The sequence below is a fragment of the Carassius gibelio genome, chromosome A2, assembly GCF_023724105.1.
Source record: "Carassius gibelio isolate Cgi1373 ecotype wild population from Czech Republic chromosome A2, carGib1.2-hapl.c, whole genome shotgun sequence".
Classification (NCBI taxonomy): Eukaryota; Metazoa; Chordata; class Actinopteri; order Cypriniformes; family Cyprinidae; genus Carassius; species Carassius gibelio.
In genome coordinates, this window is record NC_068372.1 from 993,155 (window position 1) to 1,016,361 (window position 23,207).

A 23,207-nucleotide genomic window follows, 5' to 3' on the forward strand; every position below is an offset into this window, starting at 1 on the left:
AAGGAAATGTGTTTCACTGCGTGAGGCAAATGGTGGTCATAACAGATACTGACTGATTTTGGCTCACATTTAACAAAAACCCACCAATTCACTATCTCAACAAATTAGAATACTTCATAAGACAAAAAAGTGAATTGTTTGCCTTCTGGAAAGTATGTTAATTTACTGTACATGTACTCAAAACTTGGTAGGGATTCCTTTTGCTTTAATAACTGACTCAGTTCGGAAAGGCATGGAGGTGATCAGTTTGTGGCACTGCTGAGGTGGTATGGAAGCCCAGGTTTCTTTGACAGTGGTCTTCAGCTCATCTGCATTTTTTGGTCTCTTCTTTCCCATTTTCCTCTTGACAATACAGGTCTGGTTAGTTTGCTGGCCAGTCAAGCACATCAACACCATGGTCATTTAACCAATTTTTGGTGCTTTTGGCAGTGTGGGCAGGTGCCAACTCAACTTTCAAAAAACACAATGGACCAACACCAGAAGATGACATTGCACCCCAAATCATCACAGACTGTGGGAATTTAACATAGGACTTTAAGAAACTGGGGCTTTGAGCTTCTCCACCCTTCCTCCAGACTCCAGGACTTTGGTTTCCAAATGAAATACAAAAGTTGCTCTCATCTGAAAAGAGGACTTAGGACCACTGGGCAACAGTCAAGTTATTCTTCTCCTTAGCCCAGGTAAGATGCCTCTGATGTTGTCTGTGGTTCAGGAGTGGCTTAACAAGAGGAATACAACAATTTTAGCCAAATTCCTTGACACGTATGTATGCCTTGACCCCAGCCTCAGTCTATTCCTTGTGAAGTTCTCTCAAACTCTTGAATTTATTTTGCATGACAATCTTCACAAGGCTGCGGTTCTCTCGGTTGGCTGTGCATCTTTTTCTTCCACACTCTCTTCTGATTGGCCTGTTGTTTTCTGAGTGACACATGGCCAGGCCAACCACAGGTAACTAGGGTCAGCCGACGTCACGGGTCTTGCTGGAGGCAGTAAAACAAAGGGGAAACTAGAGGCAGCCCACTCAAACCAGCGCAGATTCTCCTACGTAATTAGCTTAAAATAACATCTTGTTGTGATGTTGGGTACCGGAATCGACATAATACATAATTAGGCCTCAAATTAGAAATTTGATCACATATCTGCTGGCACTGCCAGAAAAACAAATAGATGACAGCTATGGTTAAACGTGATAGAATGAGCGGACTGGACAGAAACGATAATCAAAAATGCTTGTGTTTGTAGCGCACACTTATTGAAAAGGTTCGATAAATTATTGTCTTTTGTTGTTATGGGCAAGTCTACAGATTCTTGCCATATGTTTCTGGCATCTCACGATGTTTTGTATGAAAAAATGTCTGTGGATGTGTGTGTAAAACAACAAACTGACAATTTATATATAATAATTTGTAATTGTATATACATTGTTGTGATTTATTGTTGCTGGAACGTTAATCTAGCTGTGAAAATAGTTGCCTGCTGAAACTGAAATGTATATACATCTTCAACTCGATATGATAGATAAACACAATGAGTTTGTCTTTACTATACACGTTAGATGTGACCCCCCTCATAGTAACAATCCTGTCAGATCATCCATTCTTTGAATGAGATTGTAAATTTACAGGTCGGCTAATCAGGCTTCATGGTTAAAGTTAACCTTTTCTACAGGTTTCAGTGCTATTTTTGCTCAGTGCTCAGCAATGGCATGGACGCTATGTTGTCTGGGGGCTTGACAAAAGGAGAGTGTGATGGTGGGTGGTGCTCGGGGTGGTGACTGAAGGAGGTGACTGTAGTTCTGACGTCAACTTGTTATGGAAGTCACAACGGTTTGTGAAAAATCACAGCTTCTTTATGCAGGCTGTGTGCATTTTACTTTGGACTGCTTTGAAATTTAGACATTTATGTGGTAGTTTAATAGCCCCTAGACCTCAGTTATTGTGAAAAAATGACAATATGGGACCTTTAAGTAACATTAACAAACATCAACAAATACAGTAATAAATGTATTCTCATTGTTTGTTCATGTTAATTCATACATTAACATTAACTAATGTAAACTTATTCTAAAGTGTTACAGATTTGTATTTTATGCCAAAAATCATTAGGATATTAAGTAAAGATCATGTTCCATAAAAAATATTTCGTAAATTTCCTACCATAAATATATCAAAACTTCATCTGAGATTAGTAATATGCATTGCTAAGGACTTTATAAGGTACTACGATTTTCTCAATATTTAGATTTTTTTGCACCCTCAGATAGCAGGTTTTCAAATAGTTGTATCTCGGCCAAATATTGTCCTATCCTAAGCTTATTTATTCAGGTTTCAGATGTTTAATTAATCTCAATTTTGAATTTTGGTTTTGTGGTCCAGGGTCACATTTACTTTTAAAGAATGGGACGTTTTTTAGAAATATATTTAAGGAAACCTGCAAGTTTACAGTACTTTTCTTTTTGTACACACAGCATGTCCAGTCTTCTTTAAAGTCACTTGTCCTTTCTTGGTTTTTGATGCACATGCAGGGTTGACGTCAAGAAAGCATCTAAAAAGAAAAGAACAAAACAAGTGAACATTATGTATATTCTCTGTGCTGTCTATCTATCTATCTATCTATCTATCTATCTATCTATCTATCTATCTATCTATATGTATATATGTATATATCTAGATAGGTAGATAGCTCAGAGAATTGCAAGACTTGAAATGTGATTACATGACAACATGATAATGTTAAATAGGCAGTTTATCATTCAGTTCTAGAATCAACTGTATATAATGTTTGTGAAAAAAGAATTAAGTCTTTTACAAATAATGTCAAGACAAGTTAGTGAGAATTCACTCTATCATATATATCAATGGCAAATATGCTAATGTAAAAACTCAATCACAAGGGTGCATGTTATGTGACATACAGCCAAGTATGGTGACCTATACTAGGAATTCATGCTCTGCTTTTAACCCAACCAAAGTGCACACACACAGCAGTGAACACACACACTGAGCAGTGGGCAGCCATTTATGCTGCGGCACCCAGGGAGCAGTTGGGGGTTCAGTGCCTTGCTCAAGGGCACTTTAGTCATGGTATTGAGGGTGGAGAGAGCGCTGTACATTCACTCATCCCACCTACAATTCCTGCCAGCCCGAGACTTGAACTCACAACCCTTCGATTGCGAGTCCGACTCTCTAACCATTAGGCCACGACTTCCCTTGCAACAGACAGAAGCAGTCTATGCCACCTCTTCCTGATACTGGAGGACAAAATACAATAATACAAACAGCACTGCAAGGCCAAAGACATAGTTGGGCTGTGCTCCACACACAATTTGATAGGGGTGCTCCGATCACGATCGGCCGATCGTTAATGCGCATCTCATCAGTAAAGCCGGTTATCTAATCAGCGGTTAATTCCATCAGGTGCGTGATTTCACATAGAGCAGCTGTTACTACACAGAGCCGTTGTTAACTGAGAAGATGCGCCAATAAACGCTGAAAATGAAGTGGATTTGCGCATCTTCTCTATTAACAATGGCTCTGTGTAGTAACAGCTGCTCTATGTGAAATCACGCACCTGATGGAATTAACTGCCGATTAGATAACCGACTTTGCTGACTAGATGCGCATAACGATAGGCCGATCATGATCGGAGCACCCCTACAATTTGACCTTTCCTGCTCAAAATCTACTGCTGGTTGCTTAGAGTTTGACCTGAAAATAAATAACAAATTTAAGAAAATACTTCCACGTTCCATTGTGGTTTTGTTTAGTTGTCTATACAGGGAATATACAGAACTCTCGGAGTTAAGTTTAATACCTTTTAAGACCTTTTTTAAGACATTTTCCAAAAAATTTAAGACCTCATTGCCACTCCAAGTTTTAACCGGTTACATCGGCGACTCTTTAACTTACATTTACTACACTGCCCGTACAAAAACATAAAGTCACACACTCATTTTTCATTATTCACATATTTCATTGGACCGCCTTTAGCTTTGATTAAAGCATGCATTCGCCGTGGCATCATGTCAATAAGCTTCTGCATTTAGGAATTTATTCCCATCCAAAGTTGCATAATTTTTTTGCCAAGGCCTTGTATTGATAATGGGAGAGCCGTACCACTGCGCAAAGTCTTCTCCAGCACACCCCAAAGATTCTTATTAATGGGTTTAAGGTCTGAATCTGGACTCTGTGGTGGCCAATCCATGTGTGAAAATAATGTTACATTCTCCCTGACCCACTCTTTCATAATTTGAGCCAATGAATCCTGGCATTGCCATCTTGGAATATGCCCGTCCCATCAGGGAAGAAAAATTTACTGATGGACCTGTTCATTCAGTATATTCAGGCAGTCAGCTGTCCTCATTCTGTGGGCATATAACATAATCATCCACGCAGTGATTATCCAATGGGAGGATCTTACCTATTTGCTTAGTTAAATCCAAGTGGTGACTTTATTATATTTTTTTTGGACGAGCAGTGCATATACAGTATTGTTTGTAAGGTAGCACAACTAAGCAGACTTACTTTGTAATAATTCCTTATCAATACAATATAATTCAGAAGTGCGAATCAAAGCACTAGATAATTAATTGAGTGACTAACCAATGCAACCCAAGAAACATGAATTAGACCAATAATAAAAAAACATATTGAGGAGGGAAAATAAACCTCTCCGTGCTAACAGGGAATTAATTTCACACAGTATATTCAAAATATGTGTTTGTAAAATAAACTCTTATAACTGCCTGGATACCATAGCTGTTTTATAGAACTCTTCTCAGAACAAACATCTGACTGGTCAAACAGTTTACCTGTGATTGTGGAGTGCTTGATCTGATGCAGACTTGACAATGTGTCAGCAATGCACCTGATCAAGTCTAAATAATCATGGAAGATAAAATAATGATCACAACTATTAAATCATTTGAATTGTGCATCCTAATGCCAGTGAAATAAATAAAATAAACACTGCCCAAAGTAGCACAATTACCATGTCCTAAATATAAAAATTTAATTTCCATCCCTAAAATACATATTTGACTGTCAAACATCATTTACTCACCTGGCATTAAACTAATGCAGTATGCCATTCTTTCTTTTTCTGTCCACAAAAGGAGAAATGTACTAAAAAATATACCACACACACAGTGTGAAGAGTGACCAGCAGTGAAAAGTGATCAGCAACAAGCTTTAAAAAATATATGCAAAACAATCTCAGAATGATCCCCTGCAATATGTGTCATATATTCCAAGTTTTTGTTGGTATATGATAGGATTTGGTGAAAAACAAACCGAAATTTAACAAATAATTTAATGAAAATCCTGACATTGGCTGTTGGTCTTTTGTGCCTGACTGTGTATTCATGACATTCTGCTAGTGCCACAGTTCATGTCGATTCACCCAAAAAAATCACACAAATGAAATCAAGAATAATAAAATGCAACATGCAATATATCTCCCGAAAATCCCCAAAAACATATCAGTGTACTATCCATTGCTGCACCTTTGGCTCAGAATGCCTTCTGAAATTCTCACTGCATTTTGCTACAGTTATCACGCAGTTGTTGTAGAGTGTTGTTATATAAACTACAGCAGTGTTTCTGCTTTAAAGTCATTAATCTAAACTGCTCACTGCATCATATAAGTAACAACTTGAACCATCAATGTATGATTCAAGCTCACTTAGACAGCCAACAGCTTCTTTCCTACACATAATTTTTTATATCAGATCATAAAAAACTGTGAAATCGCTCAGGAAATATGCACTTGAGACGGTGATGTGTGAGTGCCACTGACAGATTCTTCACCCCTAATGGCTGTCTCTCGCGAAATTTGCTGATTATTTGCATAAAGTTGAAGAATTCTCAACTTAATTGCATCACTTAACACGCCCACATTGAATTGCCAATGGTCACTGTTGCTTGTGTTGCTGGAAGTCACCAGCTCTCCATTGAAAATGCATAGGATTATTTCGCTCTGTCACTCTGTCACTGAATTTTCACATACGTATGGGTAAATGTAAATTTAAATAAAGGAATACATTGACATTTTGCATATTACATTTCAAATTGAATTTTGCTTCCCATATGCTTATAGTGTAAATGATGACTTAATGCTCATTTTAGGGTGAACTAATGTTTAATGTTTACATACCAATAATTTTAAGCTGTTTTCTCTTTCAAATGTAGAGACTGCTGGACATCAGATGGAGTGGCAAAAACCTGAAATTTTTTTTAGAAAGACAGCACAACCATCATTAACAGAACCAAGACATAAAACATGTTGCAAATAAATTTGATTTGAGTAATCTCTACTTACATCTGCTTGAAGGATAAGACCATCAAATTTCTGCAAGTGTGTGAGCAGCTGTAGGACCATGAAAGATGTGAAAGCAAGCAGGAATACTACATTTGAAATAAGCATTAGGAACATGACTATGGATGTGCTTTTAAAATCATAAGACATTAAAAACAATCATAGAACTGACATTTTTTAACACAGACTACAAATGTAACGTTAATACTTGTGAAGCGATTACATTAGAACTGGATCTTCATCAGATTGTTCAGCCTGAAAAAAAAATAAAATAATTAGCAGCTCATGTGAATATGTGTCCTAGTTGCTATTTAAGTTAATTTAGATTGTTGGATTAAAGGAAGGTGTGAATAAACATCTTAAGCAGCACTGAGTGACTGTGATTGATTTATGTACCGATATAAAGTTGGTTTGTCATTTGAAATATTGTTGGAGATTCAGCCTCATAAATCTTCAATATTTCATTAATGATTCAATACAATAACAAGAAACATACTGTTTTCATTGTTTTAAAATGTAGAAGAGAACACATAATGTGTTTTTTTTTTTTTGTTTTAATCTGCCTTAAGGTATTGTAACTGATAGACCTTATAATGTAAAAGTGCAGGACGAGGACTGTCTGCAAAGTTCAAAACCAAGAGCAAAAAGCACAATTATTGAATCTAAATGCTTCACTTGTGAAATGTATTAAAAATAAATATCAGATCTTAGGGGTGTGTCTTATTACTGGTTTTTAACAGAACATTTAACATGTTTTTTTTTTTTTTTGGTTTTATTCACAGATTTATAGCACAACAAAAGTTATTTAAATTGAATGATATTTACAGCCATCTTTTACTATCATTGGTTTTATTTACTGAACTATAAGACAACACATGATATTAAAATGTAAATGAATACAGTTAATTTCCTATGAATGTACTTTGCTGTCTCAATTTCTAAGGGTGCGTTTTGATACTTGTTCCTAAAATACTATTTAAATGTTGATATTATTCACATAAGACAAATAATATTAATAATAATAATAATAAAAAAATAAAATAAACAAATAAACAAAATAAATAAATTACAGAAATGTAAAAATTGAGAAAAAGCTTAAGATGTGCAGTAACTGCCCCCTAGAGCAGGGATTCCCAAAGTGTGGTGCTGCCACCAGGGGGTGCGCGAGAGGAAAAAATTTAATGGCGGTCTGTTTTTTAAGTGGAATTGTCCATACAACAATAAACAGGAACAGTAAACATTTCCTTTGTAATCGCTTTTATTTTACATAAAAAAACAAATGTATTAGTTTTCGATGGAAAAGATGCTGTCTTCTACGTTCTTCTTTTATGTGCTACTGCAGGCTAGGCTGTATGCGTGCCAACTTGTTTAATTTATTCCATAATATATTTTATAAATATGCTTAACTGGCTGAAATCAGGGAAACTGTCAAGTGGGACCTCTTATGATAAAGTTGTTAGTCAGGAGGAGAGTGGCCAGAGAACGAAGAGAATAGAGAAAGTAAATGAGCGAAGAAAAAATCTTGAGGAAATCTCTCTCTCGCTGGATCTAGCTGGATCAACCTAAAATATGTTTAACACAATTTGAGCATCATAGAAAACATTAATATGACAGTTCACCTCAGATTACGTAGCTGATTTGAAATATATAAAATTTTAGTGTGTCAAATCTGCAAGCATTATTCCGTGCGTGCACTTGTATTAACTCAGAGTCTGCGCGCTCTGCTTCTAAAGGCAGAGAGAGAGAAGGAAGATCGCTTTTTTTGGCTCACACTTTTCTTTTCCTAATTTTACATGATGCAAAAAAACACAAGCAGTGTCTGATCACGGTCGGGTGTTCTCAGAGTCTTATGACTCCGATCGCACAAGTATTACACAAAAGGTTAAACAGACCCGGGACCCGAGGTAATAGATTCGGACTCGACCCGGACCCGGCTGATAATTTAAAATATAGACCCGGGTCCAGCTTTCAAATAATAGACGGTTCCAGGTCGGGTCCGGGTAGGCATTTCTCAGATCTACATGGGTCCAGATCCAGCTTTTGAAATATAAGACGGGTCTAGGTCGGTGTACATTTACATTTATTCATTTAGCTGACGCTTTTATCCTAAGCGACTTACAATTGCTATATATGTCAGAGGTCGCACGCCTCTGGAGCAACTAGGGGTTAAGTGTCTTGCTCAGGGACACATTGGTGTCTCACAGTGGATTCGAACCCGGGTCTCTCACATCAAAGGCATGTGTCTTATCCACTGCGCCAACCCCACCCAGGGTGTAGTACATTATGGGTCTCTTTCGGGTTTGGGCACAAATTTTAGGACCCGTGAAGACCTCTAGCATAGCATATCCCTAATTAAAACAAATAAACTGTGATTAAAAGCGTTCAGTTCTACATTCTGTTTTTCAGATAAGGCATTTTGTATACAATCATACTTAGCCACTAAGAATTTATTTCATTTTATGCATCAATATTCAGCGTCAAATGTTGAAACAACTTTATATCGGTGATTTATGTTTGATTAAACAAGCTAACTTACATATAATTGAACAAGCCACATGAGGTGAGAATTGTTCACTGTCGATTTAAATTAATAAAAGTTTAATGTTCTTAAAGTCAAACCTTTTGTGGAAATGATGTAGAAATGCGAAAAAAAGACTATCTTACCATAACAATACTCAGTTGAACAATAATCCATCTTCTCATGCTCCAAAGTCCATTAATCTTCCTCTCAGGCACAGGTTAGATGATTCAGATGACAAATGATCTTGCTTATGCAGCATCGTCTATAGTTTGAAACTGAACCGAAGCACACAACGCTTAAAAACTACTCACAGCTTCACAAACCACTGGTTTATCTTAATAACACAAAAAGTTATTTTGTTCAATTAAATCCCACTGATGAATCAGGTTTGCCTGTAATACACTATTCACATCACGTCATATTTCAATCTGTCCCACAATACAATGTGTTTACAGTATTATAATTTATTATGTATTTAGTGGGCTGAATACGGGAATATGCTGTATATTTATATACATTCCGTAAAATATGCACAATGTTACTGTTTATAAAAATACAGTATAAGACTGTTATAAAATCCCTGTAAGCTAAGATTAAATTATTACAGTGTGTGACACTGTCACACAAAAGACGTTTTACCGCTCTGTTTATTACAATGATTAAATGTATCACAGAGTGTTCCTAGTCCATTTTATTCCTCTTAACATTTTAAGTGTGTTTATTTCTTTAAGAACTGTATGGTTGAAAGCAAGAAGTACAACTGGGTAAGAGAGCAGCATGACAAACAGACAGGGTGACAGTCACCAAACTGGATTGAGGAGTTAGAACTTTTAGAGCTCAACTTTCTAGGCACCAGCTATGAATTTTGGATTACACTTTCTGTGAATTGTATATACACTGATGGACACTCACATTGGACTTATCATCACACTGGGATTCTTGGACTGTTTTAGGGTATAGACAAACTAACTGAAAATTTGTTATTATTTATTTATTTTTTGTTGACAGACTGACTTTACCTGGTTTCATCATGTTGTTTTAAAGTTTTTTATGTAAACATTGTAATTACACTAATTTTTCTCATTCTTTTAACCACTAGTTATGTCTCACAGTTAAATCTGACCCCATTTTCATCTTGTAACTTGGCTGATGAGGCCGAGCGTTACACGTGTACTCCAGTTTTACTCTAAGTGTAACAATATTCACTATACCATTCAAAAGCTTGGAGTCAGCATACAGGTGCATCTCAAAAAAATTGAATATCATGGAAAAGTTCTTTATTTTTTGTAATTTAATTTAAAAAAGCTAACTTTCTTATATTCTAGGTTCACTGCACACAAACTGAAATATTTCAAGAGTTTTTATTATTATTATTATTATTATTATTATTATTATTATTATTATTTTAATATGACGGGGACACTATACTGACAAAAAGCACTGTCTTTTAGATAACACGTTAAACTGAGGTCCCGACTCTCTCTCTCATTAAAAATCCCAAGATGTCCTTCAAAAAAAGAGTAGGGGTGTAACCCCGGCATTGTGGCCAAATTCGCCCATTGGCTTCTGACCATCATGGACTCCTAACCATCCCCATACACTGATTGGCTTCATCACTCTGTCAACTCTCCTCCAACAATAAGCTGGTGTGTGGTGGGTGTTCTGGCACAATATGGCTGCCGTCGCATCATCCAAGCGGATGCTGCACACTGGTGGTGGTTGGGGAGATCCCCCCTTCTATCTAAAGTGCTTTGAGTGCCCAAAAAAGTTCTATATAAATGTAAGGAATTATTATTATTATTATCATAACTTAATTGTATCCCTTAAAAGGAACCTTTTAAATAAATAAATAATAAACCAGATGATGCATCTTGTGTTACATGCATCCCTTCAATGAAAGGAGGAAAACCATTTCAATACAGTGTGTGAGAAGAACACTAGACAAGTATGGCCTTCATGTTGAGACATCTCAAGCAGTGGCAATGTGAAAACCAAAGATTATCAGTGATCTGGAAGCTTTTTCAGGCGATGAATGGGCCAAGACTGTAGTAGAGAGGTGACAGAAGCTTCTAAGCACTTACAGACAGAGTTTATTGGCGATTTTAGGGGGTTGAATAATTTTGAACATGAATTTTTAGAGCCAATTTGAATTTTATCATTATTCATCAATGTTCCATTCTCAGAATCCCTCAAAAGGGTATTTACAAACTTTCTCTAATGCTTTACTGATGCCTTTGTTGAATTGATTTCATAAAATGTTGTTCTCCACAACAAAATGTCTTGCAGGTCAAGGGGTTGAATAATTTTGATTGCAACTGAAACTCATCAGTCCACTTAATATAAATTGTAACATCTGGACACCAACCAAAATGTATATATAAAGCCTAACTTACTGGGCACTGCTGTGTAACATCAGAGTAATTACATGGCAAATAGAATAAAGTGTAACACCTTTTTTTACTAAAAAGTGCTGTTATTCCTGTTACATATTTGTATTTTCATTGGCAAAAAGTTTTGTTACCAATATCTTGTTAGACATTTGTACTTGTACATATAATTCAGTGGGTTGTTACATATGTGTAGTTACACAAACATTAGAGCTGTAGATACTATGTACTAATGTGTACTTACACTGTGGTTACATACTATATACACATCTAGTTACTCTGTAAGTACACAGGTATTAGGGACACAATATAAAAGTGGGACCACACTTTTTGTAAATGATATGATCACTGATCATAAATTATTGTAGATGTGCTCTGTTTGATAGAAACCTGGCTAAAACCTGATGATTACAGTATTTTAAATGAGTCTACCCCCCAAGATCACTGTTATAAATATGAGCCGTGTCTAAAAGTGTTGCTTCAATTTATGACAATGTTTTCTGTATTTATCAGAAGGCAGGCATCAAGTATAACTTGTTTCAAGTAATGATTCTTCATATAACATTATCCAGAGAAACAAGTGTTAATAATAAATCCCCTGTGATGTTTTTACTGGCTACTGTATACAGGCCACCAGGGCAGGGCACCATACAGGCTTTATTAAGCTGATTTTATATATTTGCTGATTTTATCTTCAAGTTAGTGCTGGCTGCAGATAAAGTTTTAATTGTTGGAGATATTCATATCCGAATTGATTATTATAAAGATGCACTGGGAACAGCATTTATAGATATTCTGAACAACACACCCCAGGGTCTACTCATTGTCGAAATCATACTCTAGAATTAAAACTGTCACATGGAAATTATGTTGATGGTGTTGAAATTATGCAGCCAAATGATGATATTTCGGATCATCATTTAGTAAATTCTACTTCTTGTTACAAGTATGGTAGATTCATCACTTCTACCACAAAAGACTGCTTTGTAATTAATCTTCCTGATGTTTCACAATGCCTTAAAATATCCAAAACCTCAGAACAACTTGATGATGTAACAGAAACTATGGACTCTCTCTTTTCTAGCATTTTAAATACAGTTGCTCCTTTACTTTTGGAATATTAAGGAAAACATTCTGACACTGTGGTATAATGAGCACACTCACCTATCCTACAGAAAAGCATTAAAAACTGCTAGATCTGACTACTTTTTTGTGTCTTTTAGAAGAAAACAAACATAACCCCAGGTATTTATTCAATACAGTGGCTAAATTAATGAAAAATAAAGCATCAACAAGTGTTGACATTTCCCAAAAAGCAAGCAGTAATGACTTTAGGAACTACTTCTAAGATTGATACTATTCAAGGCTCTAGACAAACTTTTTGCACTGGTTGCACTGGTGTGCCTAACTTTTTTTCTTAGGTGCACACAAATTTTCGACCACATCACATTTAACACCGCAGTTTTACAAGTTCCCTCTTTTTTTTTTTTAATCACTGTCAATATATGCAGTATTGACTTGTAGCCTAAATGATTAACTAACATTCTGGTCAACATAATGTTCTTTATTTGAAGCACAATTGTACAAGAAAGGTAACTTACTGAAAAAGTGCTGGTGCTTAAATTGCTTCACTGAGCTCAAATGTAAACTTAAAAGCTCTCAAGATAAATGAAAATCTAAATTAAGTGTTTTAACCTGTTAGCCAGCACCCACATTATGTGACTCACAGCTGAAAGTGCTCAAACTTATAATTGTAACAGTTTCCTACTTCAGTGTGTTACAAACATATTTTTGGTGTCTTTGGAAAGAAGACACTTTTGGCTTTACTTTTTATCAACCAGATTTGATAATGCTCAAAAATATTAAAAGTTATAGACACTGAAGTGCCTTGAATTTTTTTTTTACCACACTTAAATATTCTTTTATTTGATATAAAAATAAATGAAATGAGTCCTGTAGCAATCTAGAAAAGTAATGGGTTGAAAGCCACGTTTCATTAGTTTATATTTCAAATCTGAATAAGATGTCATGAAACATGAGACTCCTGAAAATATTTTTCTGAGACTATGTCTAGACCCCCACCCCCCAAATTTAAGAAAATATATTTCCCATTAGTATTGAAGGCTTAGTTCAGTTTTGTATGTAGTAGCAAAGTGATTATATTTTGTTTCCCTTTTTATTTAAGTTAATTTAGAAAAAAATTGTCAAATATACGTTTTAGTTTTTTATTTGTATTTAGTTATTTTTATTGTTTTAAGTAACGACCAAGCTGCTAGTGGCAGACAGTGAGAAATGTTTGATCAATTTAGTTTCTTAAATCATCACGAATTGCCTAAAATAAAATCTATAGATAAAAAACTGTTCAACCATATAACAATGTTTAAACGTTAAACCCAGAAAACAGTGCGCTATATCCAGTGTGCGGAGATGCTTCAGGACATGGAGTCATCGTGATCACTTTGAGATTCAAATTTTTTCAGTGGATACAGCACCATTTTTGCTCATAAAGGTAAGAGTAATACATCATTTGTAACTGCAAAGTGTCTACTTTTATTCGTGTGCAATCACAATATCAATGTTGTGCTTTTATAAAATAACAAACATGATGTGCTTTCTGCCGTGTCGTCTTTAACAGGAGTACAAAAATAAACCAAAACTCAGCAATGCCTTACAGACATGATAAATATATCTATAGAAAGCATTAAATGACTACTAACTGAAATAAAACCAAATGAAAACTCTTTCATTATAATCATAATCCGTTAGGGTGCACTTCTCTTTAAAGGTGTGTCTAATGAGGAGATGGCGAGTCAGGTTTGGCAACTTCATCCCTGCGACACCTCAAAAAACACTAGTTTATTAGTAAATCATTCAAATATCTCCTTACTATTTGCTGCTGGCTGGACACTAAACACTGTCAAGTCACTCTTGACAGTCACGGTAGCACAATGTCGTGTTGTTTATTTATTCATGCAATTTATTTTTTCATCACTAATTAATGGTTTGTTGTATCTCTCTATTAGTGCTATTGGATCTTAGCGCTGTGTTAGACACTATTGACCACAACATTCTTTTGCATAGACAAGATAACTATGTTGGTATTAATGGAAGTGCATTAGCATGGTTTAAATCGTACTTATATGACCGCCATCAATTCTTAGCAGGGAATGAACAAGTATCATATTGATCACAAGTGCAGTATGGAGTTGGTACTCTTCACGCTTAAAATTTTACCCTTGGGAGATATCAGCAGGAAACCCGTTGTTAGCTTACACTGTAATGCTGATGATACTCAGCTCTATATTTCTTTGTGGCCCGGCGAGACATACCAATTTGAAAAACAAATGGAATGCATAGTCTATATAAAAAACTGGATGATGAGTAATTTCTTATTACTAAATTCTGAAAAAAAAAAAAAAAAAACAGAGGTGTTAATTATACAACCTAAAAACTCAACATGTAATAACCTAGAACACTTTCTAAGACGTGGTGGCTGCTCTGTCAATACTTTGTCATCAGTAAGAAACCTAGGTGTGCTATTTGATAGCTATTTTTCCTTAGAAAGCCACATTTATAGCATTTGTGAAACTGCATATTTCCATCTCAAAAATATCTCCAAATGATGATCTATGCTCTCAATCTCAAATGCAGAAATGTTAATTCATGCATTGATGACCTTTAGGTAAGATTATTGTAATGTTTTATTGGGTCGTTGTCCTGCACGCTTAATAAACAAACTTCAGCTAGTCCAAAAAGCAGCAGCTAGAGTTCTTACTAGAACCAGGAAGTATGACCATATTAGCCTGGTTCTGTCAACACTGCACTGGCTACCTATTAAACATTGTATAGATTTTAAAATCTTGCTTATTACTTATAAAGCCCTGAACAAGCTCTTGTTACATTATAGTCTTCTACATATTGTACTCCACCGATGGAGTTTTGGTTCCTTGCCGCTGTCGCCTCTGGCTTGCTTAGTTGGGGACACTTCATTTTCAGTGATGTCACTGACTTGATTGCAAACAATTGAACGGATACTATTTAAACTGAACTGAGACGAATGATGACATCACTGAATTCAGTGATGAACTGCCTTTAACTGTCATTTTGCATTATTGACACACTTTTTTCCTAATTAATGTTGTTCAGTTGCTTTGACACAATCTGTTTTGTTTAAAGCGCTATATAAATAAAGGTGACTTGACTTGACTTGACTATTTTGCTCACTGTAGAGGGTGTTCCATTTCCCATTGTTTTTCATGCAAATTACCATCTGTCCCCAAAAATTGTAAACTCTCCATGTCTAGGACTTGATCAATGCAAATTCTAATTGTTATTTTCCATCTCCATTTGGGGGATGTTTGTTTTGGTCTGAGTAGTTAAGAAATGTTGAAAGAAGATCAGGTCACTTCTGTAAGCCAGGTGAGCCTGTAGAGTGGAGTATACTATGTGTTTTACTTAAGTCAGATATGCATCCTTACTCTTATGGCGTGGTACGACTCGGCACGGCATGGCTCAGTATGGTACGGCACAGTTTGCATTTCCACTTAAGGGTAGTATCACTTTAGAGTGGGCGGGACTATTCACGTCATTAAAGTTGAGCCACCTCTACTGTACTCTACTTCTAAAAATCTTTCTCTTTCTCATTCCTCATCACCAAATCAAGCTCTCGCTGGATCCACTCCTCTGCTATTAACGAGAGCAATGTCTGTACTTCTACACCTGACAAAAAAAATTTGGGTGTTAAAAAAGGTGCACTTGCCCCAAACAACCCCCAACACAAAAAGTGAACCTTACCAAGCCGTACCGTGCCATACCATGCAGAGATTAGATTTATCTTTGAGAATTTCATGTTTTGTATTGATGTAATTTGTATAATACATATTTACCTGACTTATAATAAATTGTTGCATTTGATTTTATCCTGACTTACTCAAGAAGATAAAGTGAAGGCATATATTTCCGCAGATCTCCCCTCAGCGTTAAGTACATACTAGATCTCAGGTTAGATGGAGCATGGCAGCACATCAGGTGAAATAATATATTTCTGACTAATTGCTAAGTTGTTGTGCAGTTGCATTAAGGGGGCTAGACAAAATACTATTGGAGGACTAGTAAGCATGTTTCTGGCATTGGTTATAATCTCTGACTAATGATCAGAATGGAGAGTTTGTGATCGTGAGAACCTCTGAGCGACATAGATTCCAAATGAACGAGTAAAATATAAAGTAAAGAGTTAATTAGAATAATGGAATGTCAGAAAAAGAATAATTAGAAATTGACAAACAACCAATTTGCATTTCATTCCAAATTTGAGGTCATAGGGTTAAGGTTAGGTCAGATTAGAGTTTAATTTAAATGAAATAACAATGGCAACCAAAAAGACCGAATGCACAGTAAACCTTCTATATTAAAATGTAGTTCTCAAATTATGTGAGGAAAAAAAAGGCTATTTATTTATATTTTTTTCTGGAATATTTTCCAGGATCGATAAAAAAATAAATAAAAAATAAATAAATAAAATAAAATAAATAAATAAATAATAATAATAATAACATGCTTGTGATAAATCATTAACAATTATTAAGCAAGAATAAGCAAGTTCTTTATTATTGAAGTAGGTTCCTCCACACGAGACAAACTGTAAAGGGAAATACATATGTTTTACACTTTTAACCACTCTCGTTGTGGTCATCAGCTAATTGCCTTTGTTAGACAGCCCTATAAAAAAAAGGTGACTCGTAGAAAGAGTGCTGTTTACAGAGAAGTTCAGCAAACATATTTAAGTTGGATTGCCCTGCTTTCCAGTATGATGTAGCAATTCTGATATCACTCATCTCTTCTTCCATTGATTAATTATTTGCAATTAAAATTAAATTAATTATTCCCCTTATTTTATTAGAACAATAATATATTCCAAGAGGCAAATATTCACGAAAACCTAGTCATGTACACAAAAATCTTCACATGAGAAAGCAGTTATCACTTTAACAATAAAACAAAAAAGTTAAACTTATACTATTCCTCAAAAGAAATGTTCAGTACTGAAAAAATGCAAATTCTCTCATAATTTACTGAACCTTGCCTACTAGCCTATGCCTTTAAAGATTGTGCTAAATGATTGTACAGAAACATACTTTCATAAATAAACCAAACCTGAGGATTGTTCACTGAGGATAAAAATATGACAACAAGCCACGGTCTCCCCTATATACAATTAGTGTAGTAAAATTAACTCTCCTTTGCATGCACATTTGGTGCAGTTCTAATCACTCACTGTAGTCGCTGTTCTCATCCTTGATGCCATCGATGGTTCCATCTGGCTGCATCTGCAGGTAAAAACCCTGCTGGCTGAACAGTCGTGTCACAATGCCTTTCAGCTGCGGCTCTGGAAAAGAAACACACAGCCCCGGCCCAACACACATTTTTAACAGAATTCACACCAACAATATTTTTTTCATCTTTTTCAGCATGTAAACTAAAGCATGTTAAGAAGAATTCAACTATTTTAATAAGTTCTTGACTTCTGATACAGTAATGGCGGTAAATGTACTTGTGAATAGCTGTGTTAACAAAGCTCTGCTTATTTGCTTCTGCAACCTCATTTATTACTTTCACTATGGACACCTGGAGTTTAGAAGACCAGCTGTAGCCATAACAGGTGTTTTCTGATGGAGTGGTGACCTGCACAAGCAGGTATAATACATTTTTAAAGAAATGCCTGAGAGGTGAGGAGTGAAGATGGCCACATGGATGACCTGGCATGCAGCAAAGTTCCACAGCTTTCAATACCAGAGCTCATATGAGTTGTGAATGTCCATGATAGTCGCAATCAGCTATACATCAAGGACCCCATCTATCCACTGCAGACCCCATTTTGAGACTTCTGGGGCGAATGCTGGTGCTGTTAGCATCTATTTCTCTGAGGAGGATTTTAGTTTACTTGTGTTTTTATTCACCTGCTTGGACTACTGGACTGCTTGGACTATTGGACTGCTTGGACTATTTTATACAAACGTTGTATGTTTAGATTCTGTCTACCGCTATTTGCTATCTGTAGTTTGTTCCTGGCATCATTGGATCTGGAAATCTGTTTTGGTTATCAGACTTCTCCTTTAACCTTCTGCTCAGCTACAGGTATGATGACTGTCAAACTGCCTTTCTAGGTTGCAGTTGTGTGGATTATTCTCTGCTTAATTTTTTATCCGGTGTTTTCCCTCTATCAATACTCTGCAGTGGAACTGTTGCAACTATACATTCATTATGGTGAGCCTCTGCCTGCTTTATGCTTACATCAGGATATTGCTTTTATACCGTGCCGTAAATATGTTCATCATAGATCTCATCATAGATCAAGTTTTATAACTGTCTCTGCAAGTGCAATTCCATCCTTTTGGTCTTCAAACCCTCATTCTCCAAGGAAACATACTTGGACTCTTAATTGATAATAAATATTACATAAGGAAAAATTTTGGACCCACTTTATATTAAGTGGCCTTAACTACTATGTACTTACATTTTAATTAATAATTTAGTACAATGCACTTATTCTGTACATACATGTTTTTACATTGTACTTATATTTAAAAAAAAAACTACATGTAATTACATCTGTATTTAATTTCTGTAATTACATTTATAATTAATTACACTGTTGACCCATACTTTACACCTTAACCCACCCTTAAACTTACCCATACCTCCAACCCTCTCCCTTAACCTTACCCCATCCCACCTCAATAGCAGCAAAAGTGTTTTACAATACAATATGAACACAATAAGTACATTGTACTTATTTTTTTATGTAAGTACATAGTAGTTAAGGCCACCTAATATAAAGTGGGACCAAAATTTTAAGTTACAACTCTTCCTGTAACAGAATGTGCATCATTTTAATCTGTCGCTTTGCAAATCAAAGGATCTGTTCCAACCATTCTTCTTGTGGTGTACAGGCCTCAAATATTCGTGTGGACAATGCAGAAAATTAATATTCCAATGAGTTTTTATTATGTTAGGATAGTTTGGAGTTACAGCAGTTTCTCTAAATATACTCTACTTAGCTTTGTGAAGCATTCATGCTCTCTTTTTCCCTAAGAAAATCAAACTCATTTATCAGCCATTCGTTCTACCACTCTGATTGTACTAATTCTGATTGTAACATATCTAATTCTAGCCCAGATGTTATCTTCATTATCTTCTGTTTCTATTTTTTCTATTTTTAAGCTTCCAACAGTTGAGGAAATATTTGTACATAAATCTAAATCTGCCACGTGTCAACTGGACCCACTACAGACTCACTTGGTAAAAGATGGTTTACCTCCTCACATGTGAGTTTGTGAAATAAATGTACATGCATTTTTCTACTCATACTGTATAGGAATGTATGTTACAACTCTTCCTGTAACAGAATGTGCATCATTTTAATCTGTCGCTTTGCAAATCAAAGGATCTGTTCCAACCATTCTTCTTGTGGTGTACAGGCCTCAAATATTCGTGTGGACAATGCAGAAAATTAATATTCCAATGAGTTTTTATTATGTTAGGATAGTTTGGAGTTACAGCAGTTTATCTAAATATACTCTACTTAGCTTTGTGAAGCATTCATGCTCTCTGTTTCCCTAAGAAAATCAAACTCATTTATCAGCCATTCGTTCTACCACTCTGATTGTACTAATTCTGATTGTAACATATCTAATTCTAGCCCAGATGTTATCTTCATTATCTTCTGTTTCTATTTTTTCTATTTTTAAGCTTCCAACAGTTGAGGAAATATTTGTACATAAATCTAAATCTGCCACGTGTCAACTGGACCCACTACAGACTCACTTGGTAAAAGATGGTTTACCTCCTCACATGTGAGTTTGTGAAATAAATGTACATGCATTTTTCTACTCATACTGTATAGGAATGTATGCACTCACATGTGTATTTAAGCCTGTGTGCACCTGGATATATGCATGAGATAATGCATGTCATATGTTCATCAAAACTGCATATTTTCTCCTTACAAATATTATTCAGTTGAACCGTACAAGTTCCATATGTCCCCATTCCAGAAACAGAAACAGTTAAAATCAGATGTGTAGGTAATTGTGAATGGTAACCACGACTACTTAAATCACCACAACTGACAGAAGAAACACAACACATCAGCAGCACAGACCAAAAAGAAGCCTCGGTGCACAGAAACAAGACGGAGGGGACAGAGCACACATAATAATGGGTACAGAAACATAATAAATGTAGAGAGACCAAAAATGTATCAGAGGGGAGGAAAGAAGGAAAAAATAAAAAAGGAAGGAAGAGACAAAGAGGAAAACCGTACAAAATACTATACATAAAAACAATACAAATAGGGAGAGATAGAACAATAGTCGGAGGCATACTACAAGGACAAGACAGACATTGGCGACTGCCGTTAGACAGGAGCTAGTCCCCATGAGCACAAAATGGGGTGGGTAATTGGAAGACACAGCTTAAGGATGGAGGCTGAGTTACTGACCTAGCCTGATGCCCTTACGGGACACCTGTGGAGGTTTCGAGGGCGCATCTTACGGGGGAGAAGGAAAAACATTTTTACAGACAAATCCTTCAGAAACAGGCATCAAATAACTGATCATATGTTGGTAAGGGGGGATGTGCTTATTCTACATGATGAGAAAGTGTTTTGAAGGAGGAAGAGAGGACAACTGTGTAATTATATATATATATATATATATATATATATATATATATATATATATATATATATATATATATATATATATATATATATATATATTTCATACACTTCGTGCCACTTTATGAGAGTCAAAAAAGGACAAAAGCATGATTCAGTTGGCAGTGAGACCACGTCCATCAATAAAACTAAGTATACAACCCCTCCCTATACTGCAGTAAAATTCTCTGTTGGAAAATCCATCCTAAACTGGTAGCTGTGGTTTCTAGCTGGGTATTAAGCTGCTCTCTTTTTTGTCCCTGGTTTAAGATAATTCTGTCATATTACAAAACACAGCTTCCAGTTTAAACTGGATCTTCCATCAGTGAAACATTTAATCTAAGAAACCCCTGATGCGCTGCATTGCAAAAAAAAATATAATTATATATATATATATAATTGAGGATGTATGTTCCTCCAGCAGCGCTTTAGACAGACTGCAGCAGAGGCTTCGGGTGGGGGCTGATGTCTTAAAAAGCATCCAGCACTGACCTGGTCGCCGGCGAACAGGTATTTTCTTGCCGCTGCAGAAACGGACTTTACTGAAGACCCCCAGGAAATGTCGCTTGCAGAGAGAGCGGGGGTCTTTGCTGGGACTGGGTCGGCGTTTAGAGGTAGATACCCGATCGCTGTTGGATTCCCGCGCCTGGCGTTTTTGTCGGATCAGAGAACTGGCGATCGCGGCCATCTCGAGTATTCAGCTAAACGAGCTTTTTGACGATTGCAGCCGTTAACGCAAAAAATGGGAATAATAAATAAACAAAACTGTATTCTCTGCGCAAAATTAGCCCGATCTCATTCCGATTACTTGCGAAACATCCAGAGGATCCTGTGCATTGGAACTGATATCTCATCCTCTTCTCAGATTATCTACCCAGACGGCTGTGAGTCTCACACACGATAACATAAAGCACATTTTCCGTTCTCCATATTAGAAGCAACACATAAAAACACATAGATAATAACAACAATAAATAAAAAACAACATTTAAAAAGACGTCCAATGTTAACATGGGTAACCTGTCACGCAGGTATTCCAGGTACGAAGACAGCAGACGCGTAATTCCTATTTCAAGCGACTACTACATGATCCACATTTCTAGTTCATTCCAGATAACTTTACATGAATCCGGATAATAAATGGAGTCCGTGACAAGAAAGCGCGTTCTCAGGCTCTAGGCTTAAGTGACGCACGCACAACTTCACGGAACAACTGGGCTCTCTTGATTATTTTTCAGCTCTTCATAATACTTCCGAAAGAGTTCATTGCATTGTTGTTCACGTCGAAATTTCTTATTTTGTTCAAAACGAGTTGTAATTTAAAGGTCAGGTACAGCGAGAACACTGAATCCTTACGAAGCTGTTGAAGGAATGTTGTAACTCAAACAGATTCACACAGACAGTGAGCCAGTGAATAGGGTGTAATAGTCTCTCTCTCTCTCTCTCTCTCTCTCTCTCTCTCTACACACACAATCATACGTGATTGAGGTTTGTATGAGGAATTCGCAGGGTTAAACAAGAGCAAGTGAAGGAGATAGAAAATATTCATTGGGAGAGGAGGATTGTCCAACATATGATGACCGGCTCATCCTTTATGTGTGGCACATTCCGTAAATAATTATCTCATTTCAAATTCTTACGGTGGCCGATGGAGCTCAACGCGCTGCAAATAGAAAAACAAACAAACAAACAAACAAAAAAAACCCTGCAAATTAACAAACCAACTTAATCAATTTGACAACATAGGCTGCAAATGCTCACATATAATTTATATGTCTGTCCATCTGTTTACCATACAGATTAAAATGCACCATAATGACACAGATCCCCCTTCTGCTTTTCATCCTTCTGTATTTTCTAACTAATAATAAAATATACACATCTAATCTAAAATATATTTGTAGGTAATACTGTAGAATGCTGCTTTTGTGTCTGAACTAAGATAATCAATTTAAGTAACTATGATGTAGTAACAAGATAATAGTCCTATAGAAATGTTGTTTTACGTTATAGTGCTGCAGTATTCTACTAACTAGTTTAAACTGCTACAGAGATGTAATGTTCTACTTTAAACATTAATGCATTAACACAACACTTCCCCTTTAGATATGCAGATGTAACTACCACCGTCATAACACCACAATGCTGCATTTGTGTCATGCACTGTGCCTTACAATATGAAATACCAAACCTGACCAACTGAATAAATATACCAATAAATACATATATTGGAGTCCCATGGAGCAAAACTGGAAGGATACAAAAAAGG

At 36.0% G+C, this 23,207-nt stretch overlaps 1 protein-coding gene across 2 annotated transcripts in view; it reads right to left on the reverse strand.

The window, feature by feature from the left end:
- The window catches only part of fgf12a (fibroblast growth factor 12a), a 123,432-nt gene that overhangs the window by 94,614 nt on the left and 5,611 nt on the right, over positions 1-23,207 (reverse strand). The window contains exons 1-3 of one of the 2 annotated variants that reach the window (XM_052608931.1): positions 21,431-22,524; positions 20,723-20,770; positions 17,498-17,608 (exon numbers count right to left, since the gene is read on the reverse strand). In XM_052608931.1, the coding sequence (XP_052464891.1) occupies positions 17,498-17,608; positions 20,723-20,770; positions 21,431-21,626 (355 nt within the window). In that variant the 5' untranslated portion in view covers positions 21,627-22,524. Of the gene's footprint in view, positions 1-17,497; positions 17,609-20,722; positions 20,771-21,430; positions 22,525-23,207 lie in introns of those variants that run through there. The other variant, XM_052608933.1, reaches the window with a different exon arrangement.